Raw genomic sequence first — 10,723 nt, forward strand, 5'->3', positions numbered from 1 at the left:
CATGTACATTTTAATATGAAAGATTTATAGCTTTTTCTTACTTTTTTTTGTTTTCTGCTTTAATTACTTCGTAAATTTGAAGGAAAATTCTTTTAGAAACTAAATAGAGCTCCTCATTGTATTGAACAATGAGGACGTCACTTCGAAAATCTGCTATGAATACAAAATGTATCGGAAATAAAATGTAACATTTTTGGATATTCCTCGTTTTATTTTTATACATTTATTATGGCCATTTTACTCATAAGGTTAAGTAATTTCGATATCAGTATAAAGTTTTTTGATATCTGTAATAGTTACGGAATAATCGCCTGTGCACACTTAACGATTACACCCTGTATAGTAAGCTAAATTAAAATAAATATTTATGACGACGATATCAAAGTGCCGAGAAGGAATAATAAAACCATTTATTCCAACACACACAAAGACACAACAATAGCATTGTAAATTATTAATAAAAGGTAATAGAAAACATAAATTTATTTGTGGTTGTGTGCGCTAAAAAAGAAGCCACTCAGGATAACTGAACAGTTCAGCAGCAAATAATATGCTTGTGAACATGTTGGTTCTCGATTCGGTGCACGCACAGGTGCGCAGCTATTGTGTGGTTGACAATGGATTTGTCCACGAATGGGTACGGTTACGGTTCGCGGTGCGTGTAGTGAATGCTAGGCTTTAGATTTTCACTACGTTTATTTTCAATTATGGCAATTAGAAGTTCATTAAAGACGGGACTTCAAACTTGTCGGTTGTCAATTTGTGAACTGTCAAAAAAAGCATGGACTGTGGGACACTTACACGGCGATATATTTACAAATTGTTATAGTGAAATAAACAAAAGGGTTACAAAACGTGATTAAATATCAAAATAATTAGCAACTTGTAAGCTATCGTTAAAGCACTTATTAAAATGGTACGAATACTCTCCAAACTTCTTGTTTATTGTTTTATTATTACTCGTATTATATTGTGATTAATTTACAGGGAAAGCAAAAGAAGACAAGAAAGATAGTCGAAAAGCGTTTCGCACAAATGAAGAAAATGATTAGTCTTAACGATAACAGAATAAAACCGAGTGATCGTGGTATACAGAAAAAAAAGAAACCTGATCCAAATGCAGTGAAAATACGAGAAGTTCCACAAACGAGTTCTGCTTTATTCTTCCAATATAACACACAACTCGGCCCTCCTTATCACGTAATAATTGATACAAATTTTATCAATTTCTCCATCAAGAATAAATTGGACATAGTTCAAAATATGATGGACTGTTTATATGCTAAGTGTATTCCATACATAACTGATTGTGTTTTAGGGGAATTAGAAAAGCTAGGTCGTAAATATAGAGTAGCTTTAAGAATAATCAAAGATCCTCGTTTTGAGAGGCTAGCATGTCTACACAAAGGGACATATGCTGATGACTGTATAGTGCAAAGGGTAACCCAGCACAAGTGTTATATTGTAGCTACCAATGATAAAGATTTGAAAAGGAGAATTAGAAAAATACCAGGAGTTCCTATCATGTATGTTGCTGATCACAAATATACAATAGAAAGAATGCCTGATGCTTATGGTGCACCCAAAGGTGCAATTTGATTTTTATGTAAAAAAAATTACTGTATTATAATTTTTGCTTTTTATTTCAAGCTTATAGTTTCGAATTTTAAAACAAAGTTTGGTTTATGTATTATGGTTGTTTGGCTGTTTCAATACATGTTAATCCGTCAGTCCTAGGATCACAGACACAATAGAAAATCTATTGTGTCTCGGCCCGATCGGGCCGCTCGGTGGTCAATGGGTTAATATTATTCTTAAATCATTTTGGTAGATACAATGCTATAAAAATGTGTAAACACACATCCTGTTTTATGAAAATATTCTTAAAGGATACAGTAACAAAATTATTATCATTCATTTTAAATGATTAACAAATACAATATACACTTCATGCAAAATAATAATTAACATAACTATTGTGGAAAATGGAAATCAAACACCTTATTTGCTACATTCTATTAATTTTATTTTCATAATACGCTTATTCTACACTTAAATCCATTTACACAACAGGGATTGTAGATAAATTTTAAATATTGTTATATAAGTGTCAAATCACATAAACTCTGTAAATGCTTGAGTCACTTAATGCTAGATAGTATTATTCAAAGCACTCGGGGAGCCGACAACATCTATGATTTCACTCACTGGTTTTGTTTCTCCGTCTGTGCTTGTATTACAGATTGAAGGCGGAATGGTTAATGTCTGTAACAAATTGTAAGAATTTTTGTCACGCAATATTGTGGAAATAAAAAGCTAATATAATCAATAAATATACTTTACTTGTCCTTGCCCCAGAATAAAAGCGGAAAACAAATAAATCTACCTAATTTCTTAATTAGGTAGATTTTCTTAATAATAAAGGATATATTATTAGGACTACTTTAGAAATATTTCTGCCTTAAGCCTGTGGTATTCGCTTTATGCTAGTGAAATGAAAATTAGAGGAGCAATTTTTTTATGATTTAACTAATTTTTTCATATAAACAAAACTCACCTTGCCAGGATTTAAAGCTTCATACTGATGTCTCAATGCTTGTAGTTCAAATTCACAAGATGCCAATGCATTCTTCAGGTCTAACGCAAGTGCTAAATCTGAGCGCAGCTCATTAAAGTGTTTGCACACAGCCTCCGTAGGTGTGGGTGCAATATCTGAAAGAATTGAAGATATTAAATACATATCAAATCATGTTTCAATCAGTTTAATCAAAGAGTGGATGATGAATAGTGAAGCCTTTCCCAACTTAATTGAGATAGTTTTGTAATGTAAAAAACTAGATAGTTTTTGTATGTTGTGTGTTGACTCTGTGTGTGTTGAGATCAACACACACAGAGTTTTAAACAAACATTTAAGAGTTTTTTTATGATACTTTCATTTGGTACCCATATTTGGGAATGACGACATTTTCATTAGCATAAATGGATATCATATTCAGTAAGAACATGTAATTCTTGAACCTATACAAAAGTTATTACTTTCTATAACAAGGTACTAGCTTTCCGCCCGGTGCTTCAGAGAAAACCCCGCATAGTTCCCTTTCCCGTGGGATTTCTGGGATATAACCTATGTCTCAAGTTGGATCGAACTGCAATGGTGTGCGAATTTTATTATAATCCGTTTAGTGGTTTAGGAGTCCATTGAGGACAAACATTGTGACACGAGATTTATATATATTAAGAAGAAGAAGATTAGAATATGATTATTACCAATATTCATAAGACGGAGTTCCTGTTCGATAGCTTTAGTCTTTCTCTGTCCTACTCCAGGAGGTAACTTCATCCGCTGTGATCGCAACCACACTCCTGTGCTGCGAGCCTCAGGGAACTTTATACCAGACCACTCTACAGTCTGAAAAAATATAATTTTTCCGTGTTGTGTTAGAAATAAAATGTGCCTAGGTTCATTTTGATTTATTTTAATATCCAGTGCAATAAGATTATTACATTGTTTAAAAGCATTATAGAGCTACTTTTGTTATATTGCAGAATTATAAATAATATTATGCAAGCATAATACTGTGTATGCACTTTTACTGATAATTGAAATCAATGAACTGTCTTATATTCTTTTTGAGGACTAAAATGCACTAGCATTATTTCGGTTACTAAACCAGAATCTATATAAACTAATCAAAAACAACATACCACTGTTTCCACTGCTCGCACAGGTCTCTGCTGTGTGGACAGTTTCTTCTTATGCAATTTCCTGTCATGTCGTCGAGCTATACTTGACGATGCGTTCGGAGTATTTGCACCTTCTGTGGTGGTATTCAATTGATTACTGGTGATTCCGTTTCCAATGTCAGCTCTTGATATAAGTTTTTGCAGGTCTTGCGTCTTTCTCTCCCTTTCACGTTTCCTTGCTTCTATTTTCTTGAGTTCGGCTAGCAGCATTTGCTCTTCGTCAATCTGTGATAGAAAATTATTTTTAAAGTTATTATGGTGGGAAGCAAATTTTATAATGATATGAAGGTTTATTTCAATCTTACAAAATTTTTGAATTCATATGATAGAATAGAATAAAATTATATAAAATTTTAAACAACACACATGTAGAGTAAAAAAATATTTATATTAATGAACATAACAATTAGTGCTAATGTGAAACAGAACATCATTATAAGCATTACAAATATAACAAATTAACGAACTTGTTCCTGTGTCCTGTCAAATAATCTCTTAAGTTGTTCTTTACGTTTCCTTTCATGTTCAGCATCATAGTGATATACTCTTTTTTCTCCATTTACCATTGTCACTGTATTGGACCAGGGATTAGTTTTGACCTGTTGAAGAAATATTTCCACTATTTTACTTTGAATAAACATACACTAAGGAGTGCATATAGATTGAAACTTAAATCTTTATAAAAGTCAATATGAATGAATTAATCTAAATGTTTTTTTATAAATTCATAAACAAATAACTGAATACTATATAAAAGATTATTAAACTACATATTAGCAAATTCATATGTACAGGTAATAATCATATAGAAGAAAGGTATTTCTCATTAAACATGGCTTTAAATGACATAATATAATATTATAAAGCTGAAGAGTTTGTTTGTTTGTTTGTTTGAACGCGCTAATCTCGGGAACTACTGGTCCGATTTGAAAAATTCGTTCGGTGTTAGATAGCCCATTTATCGAGGAAGGTTATAGGCTATATATCATCACGCTACAACCAACAGGGGTGGAGCCACGGGGGTGAAACCGCGCGGAGCAGCTAGTGTCATAATAAAACAAACACAAAGACAAACCTTACCTTACTCAATATGGCACAAATATTATAATATCTCTCCTTCAAGTCCTCAATGCTCCTGTCTCTAAATGCTGCTCTGTCCCACCTGTCATGAATCACAATGAAACGGAGATCAAATCGTTGACACAAGTCAATGAGATGATCGGTTTCCGCTTGACTCCAATCCTCCGACTTTAAGTATTGATTGTACTCCGATTCGGAATATGACGGTATTGATACTTGCTGAAAATTACCAAAAAATATATTTTATAAAAATACAAATTACACATTTTAAATTTAATTTTTGTTAAAAGATTAAAATAGTGAAAATAAATTTAACGATAAAAGAAGCCGGTCATTACTATCAGCAAAATTTTTGAGGTTGGCAGTCAACAAATCTTGTTTGAATGTTACAGCTTACAATCCTTTACAATTTCAATACTCTACTTAATTTGATAACTTATTTATACCACAACTTTTGGTGGTACACTAGGTATATCGGGATCATTACAAACCTTATTGAATTGTGCAAACGGGTATTCCTTAGCCTCATCGGCAGCTCTTTTCCAATGGTGGAACACAGCATTATCTTTTCTAGCAGGATTTGTGAATGGTGCCCAGACCCACTTCCTCACTTTTCTCATGCCAAGCTTAGCTTTATTCTGCTTATATGCTTTGCCTGAAGTAAAATATTGGTGTATAAGGAAATTAAGATTTTTCTACAATCTTTTAATGCATACTTATGATGAAATTGAAACTTGCAAGGGATAATTTCAAATAAAGTGACTATTCATAGAATGTTTTACAAGTGAGTAAGTTTATTTATAATATCATCCTTGTTACTCTGAATTATTTCAAATACTTACCAGTGTCTGTGGGCAGTAGAGGAGGTAATTCTTTATTATCATTGCACAGCAAAGCGAACACCTCACGGTGCATACCCTCTGGTCTTCGTACGGCTTTGGCGGTAACATATTTCTTTTTATTTTTATCACCATGTAATATACTATCACGTGTTATCTCTGAAGCACTAGGCTGTTCTATATCCAATATATCTAAGATATCTGCCATGGTTAGTTATAATTTGGAGCTTATTATATTCCTTTCTTCTTTTTTAAAGTAAACGCCGTCAAGTAGACGCTTTTACGTAAATTACTTTACTGAACTCACTGACTTGAAACAGTTTATTAATTTATTATTATGGTTAATATTCTGTAAGGTTCATTACTACTTATAATAATTGATAACAACACATTTACGTTTTACAAATAATAATTACAATAACTATTTTGCATAAATGCCGTGACAGTGACTTCAAAAAATCAAAAAGACCTGCGTGACTGCGTCTACGGTCTAGTTGACAAATGACATTAGAGAGTAGCCTAGAGTACCTAAGTAATCTATGAGTTCTATGACGTATGTTGTTGTCAAACGGCAAAGGGTGGGCAAAGGCATACATCTATATACAGTCTTAATATTCTTTGACTAAATTATTTATAATTTTATTTAATTAAAAAAAACATAGTCAAGCCCACTTTTACTAAAATTTTTAGTTATATAAAATTTTGTACACCAATACAATCTAAGAATACAATTAATCTGCATGACGAAAACAAAAAAGTGAATTTAAAGAGTTATGTTTTATTATTTTAAATTAAAAATGTTATTTTAATAATTATTAATTATTATTATATGTACCTGAGTCTACATTTTCTTTTGTTATATCTGATGTGTATCTGATTATAGTCCTGCTCATGATATGGTCTGTGATATTTTATCTATGGAAATTTAATTTTGGCGGCAAATTTAAGGAGGTGTTAAAAAACATTTTTGAAAAACATAAAAAAGAATGGACAAATATTTCAATATTTCAATCTTATTTCAATTACCTATTAATTGTCAGCTTTGTTTAAATTTGAATTCACATGAGATTATTAATAATTACTATCTACAAAATTAAAATAAGGTGATTATGACAATGTTGCAGTCTACAGGATTTAAGGGTATGTATTTTTTTTTTCATCATCTCATTAATCACATGAATACTTATAGTACGATAAATTATATTACGTTAAGCACGAAAGACCATCTTATTATTATATTTTATGAGGTCAGTAATGGGGATACACATGATTAAATTTATTTACTGGTTTTCTGTTACGTAATTTCGATAGTATGTTGCATATTTTATTTAAAATATAAAATCAAGCACAAAATTATGTTTCACGTGTTATTCGTTCTAGCATTTTTTTTGTTCCGACAGGATTGTCCAAGAGTGTCTGAAACATAAAAAGGATAATTAAAAGGAAGTAGGCAGTAGCCACGAATAAAAATTATGTATTTTGCTTTCATAGTACCTAAATGGTAAGCATGTGGTAAGATTATTCAATATTCTTATCATTGATTCAGATAAACAATAATATTTTGTATTTTTTCAGGATTACCTATAGATCACACATTTTACATTTCATAGTCTCTCTTTACCTTGTAATTATTTTCATTATTACATTAATTCTAATTTGCATTTTACGATAGGTATTACTGACAGAAAATCTTACCGATTGCCCCGCAACGTTAATCCAATAGAAATTAAGGCGACCTGATTCACGGAAGTATCCTTCTATTTGTCTGTTTATTACAAGAGTATTTCTTTCACTGTTGGTAAAATTAGTTCGTCCATACCAATTTAAATGGTCAACCCATTCTAGTTGTCCTGAAATAACATAAAAGTGAATTATTTTGAAATGTTTCGACTAAATGTATTTTATTAACAAGTTATATATTTTATGATGTATTCTCGAGAAAATATCGTTATGTAGGTACCTTCTAAATGAATAAATGCCATTGAAATGAATTACGGCTCAAATCAAAATCCGTTATATTTTAAAAACAAAAGAGAGAGGTAGGTATAATATTATTATTGATTAGTAATAGACCTTACTGCATGAAATAAACTTTAAGTAAATAAAAAATAAGAACCAAATTGATGCATATTAATAAATAATAAATATAAATTGTAGATATTAGGGATTAGGACTTTCTATATTGTTTTATAATACCTACCTACATTATTAAAGTATGTACTTGATAAAGAAATAAACTAATAAATTATTTCTTACCCGGTGTATTCGATACTGCATCCAGATTTCCATTAAAAATAGTTACTCTTACATCTGAGTTGTTTAAAATATTTTCAACTGAAACAGATAAGCGACGAATTAGAGAAAAAGCTGTATAATCATCTATTCCTAAACAATTTAATATTAAAATGAGATTACGTCTTAACTAGGCATCATAGATCATGCACACGAAGAAAATAATGAATAATATACGATATCAATATGTTAGTAAATATTGATTAAAAAATTTTAGGTACCTTTATCTACTATGGGTTCCATGTAAAGTGGCCTAAAAGCTTTAACTACATCATCCCGGTTACCATCATAATTGATATCATTGGAAATCCCGAGCGCCGGTCCAACTGTTTCCTTCATGAACCTCTTCATATCAATGTCGGATGGAATAACTCTGTTGAGATACGCACTTTGTCCAAAATAGTCTGCAAAAGTATTTGAATTTAATTTAAATATGTAGGGTGATTGAGACGTGTATAATTTGTATATACTTACTAGCGGTCCGCCCCGGCTTCGCCCGTGGTACATATGAAAAATAGATGTTGGCCGATTCTCAGACTTACCCGATATGCACAGAAAATTTCATGAGAATCGGTCCACCCGTTTCGGAGGAGTATGCAGACTAACATTGTGACACGAGAATTTTATATATAAGATATATAATTATACAAATTAAATATAATTGGCATTTCAAAAATAACCTAAATATTTAGTACCTCTCACTGAGTTGCGAGTTAACTTTTCAACGATATATCCCATATTTACCGCTACAGCACCAGCTTTTTCATTTATAAATTCGCCCAAAGATAAAAATTGATCAAAGGCTTCCTCTAAATTTTTCGTTGAAACTAAGTAGGATAGCGAGGATGAAAATTCTTCTATTGCTGCTCTACCATCACCATCGACGTACGCCAATTCTTCTAAATAGAATCCTAAATTGGTCAATGTAAGAGCTGGTGATATTATAGGATTACCCAAGAAGATACCCTTTAATTTATCAGAGTAGTCCTCATCCTGTTAAATAAAAATACTGTATGCTACAGTGCTTCTAATATAGATTCTATATAGATTGTATATTCTAATGAGCGATATGAAAAAAGGTTATCACTTTGTTTTCCGTATTTATTTTAACAATATGCTGAATATAATATCCTATATAACGTACCCACCTCTACTAATTGTGTTGCCAATGGAATGGCTAAAAGAGACGCATCACCTTGGGCATAAATGTATAAAGGCGCATCTTCATATTCATCGTTATGTCCATAAAACGATTGTAGAGTAAACTTTAAATTATCAACTGCAAGCAAAACATAACGATGAGCTTGATACAATGTATCTAAACCTATTTAGCTAAAGAACAAAATATTACCCATATCGTTCATATTTGTCAAGATTGACTCCTTATCTTCTGGTTGACTGAATCCAGTCCCTATGAGGCTGTCTACGAATAACAAGTGGTAATCGCTTACCTAAAATAATATACAAATAATTTTAGCACTAGGTTTTTATACTTCACTGAACTTGAATTGAATATAAATAATTATTGTTTACCAGAGATGTGTTCCTCGCATTTAGATTAAAGTCTAAGGGCCCGATTCCTCCAAAGTTCAAGAGAAAACTGTCGGGTATTCCTGTAATTCCACCTAGAAATAGTAATATTGGTCGACTCTGGCCCGACGTGGATGGGAAGAACCACCAGAAAATATCGCCGGCTCCATAAATTCTCGTAAATGCTGCATTGTATTTCACTTGGCCTAACCCATCACCCTCAAGAACTAAAGGAAGGTAAGATAGAATTGGTTTAACATTTATTTTATAAATTTATACGTTTGTTACATTAATTTGATTACTTACGAATTGTTTCAAACTTATCATTTGAAGTATCTGTTACTAGCCACCAAATGAGAACACCCAGTCCAGCTAATATCAGTATGCCGACTATAACGGATATAATAGTTATAAACTTTTTAGACATTGTTTATTTATTGACTTATTGATTGGTATTAGCCACTTTTAGTAGGAGAATACAACCTCTTATCGTATTTCGTTACTTACAACAAAGATTAAGGACACAACATAGGTTACTCGTGTACCTATCAATTATTGAGCTATTTAAATAGAGATAATTATTGCAATACATGATTATAATTATCGCCCAGTTAGTAAGAGATAAGGTACATATTTCCAAAATTTTAAATAATTGATTATATCAAAAATTAATTGAGTTATCAATTCTGAAATCTACATATACATATCTTATTATAATTATAAATTAAATACGATAATTACTACATCAACCCTCTTATTATTATACTTAGCAATAAGTATGTTTCTACATAGTATTATAGATATTTGTATTCTTATTTGTTAATAAATTTATGTAGGTATGTTTTAATTACTTTCCATAATACTAACCTAACAATAATATTTTTGTAAGACAACTGCATCGTTTACTTATTCTTTGTATTAGTCAGTTCTTTAAAGAAACGAATCTTCAATGGCGGCGCTTATCATTCCCTCTCGCTCACACACGGCCGTACGGTATGCAAAAAAAAATAGGGTAAAGTAAAATGTATTTAATTTTCCCTGTTATAATTTTTGGAAGAAGTGTACAAATACAACCCTCGAATTTAAGGTTTTTGTGGGAGGGGGGAGTGGTGGGAATCCCTCCTCCAAAGGGGGGGGTGAGGAGTCACTTAGTTTCTGAGATATTGGAGTTTAAAGTTTTGAGAATTGCCTTGAAATTGAAAAAAAAAAAATATGGACAAGAAATAATATGAACTTTT

General features: G+C 31.5%; 3 protein-coding genes across 3 annotated transcripts; 1 reads left to right on the plus strand and 2 right to left on the minus strand.

Annotated features, from left to right (window-relative positions):
- Positions 1-750: 750 nt before the first annotated feature.
- Positions 751-1,650, plus strand: Bka (FCF1 rRNA-processing protein Bka). Its single transcript, XM_090120417.1, has 2 exons — positions 751-916; positions 988-1,650. The coding sequence occupies exons 1-2, from the start codon at positions 914-916 to the stop codon at positions 1,597-1,599; spliced, it is 615 nt and encodes a 204-aa protein (XP_089976543.1). The 5' UTR covers positions 751-913; the 3' UTR covers positions 1,600-1,650.
- Positions 1,651-2,007: 357 nt separating this feature from the next.
- DMAP1 (DNA methyltransferase 1 associated protein 1) lies at positions 2,008-6,131 on the minus strand. The gene is made up of 8 exons (XM_090120398.1): positions 5,667-6,131; positions 5,316-5,479; positions 4,825-5,043; positions 4,212-4,343; positions 3,706-3,969; positions 3,268-3,409; positions 2,558-2,712; positions 2,008-2,265 (listed from the first exon to the last, which is right to left on the minus strand). The coding sequence occupies exons 1-8, from the start codon at positions 5,869-5,871 to the stop codon at positions 2,152-2,154; spliced, it is 1,395 nt and encodes a 464-aa protein (XP_089976524.1). The 5' UTR covers positions 5,872-6,131; the 3' UTR covers positions 2,008-2,151.
- Positions 6,132-6,724: 593 nt separating this feature from the next.
- Positions 6,725-9,993, minus strand: LOC149908833 (uncharacterized). Its single transcript, XM_090120399.1, has 9 exons — positions 9,792-9,993; positions 9,489-9,712; positions 9,307-9,406; positions 9,104-9,234; positions 8,651-8,948; positions 8,177-8,359; positions 7,920-7,997; positions 7,359-7,513; positions 6,725-7,079 (listed from the first exon to the last, which is right to left on the minus strand). The coding sequence occupies exons 1-9, from the start codon at positions 9,910-9,912 to the stop codon at positions 7,017-7,019; spliced, it is 1,353 nt and encodes a 450-aa protein (XP_089976525.1). The 5' UTR covers positions 9,913-9,993; the 3' UTR covers positions 6,725-7,016.
- Between the last annotated feature and the right edge of the window lie 730 nt (positions 9,994-10,723).

The sequence above is a fragment of the Colias eurytheme genome, chromosome 4 (genome assembly GCF_061535395.1).
Source record: "Colias eurytheme isolate Ceu_HAF_F1 chromosome 4, ilColEury1 Martin Lab GWU primary, whole genome shotgun sequence".
NCBI classification, from domain to species: Eukaryota; Metazoa; Arthropoda; class Insecta; order Lepidoptera; family Pieridae; genus Colias; species Colias eurytheme.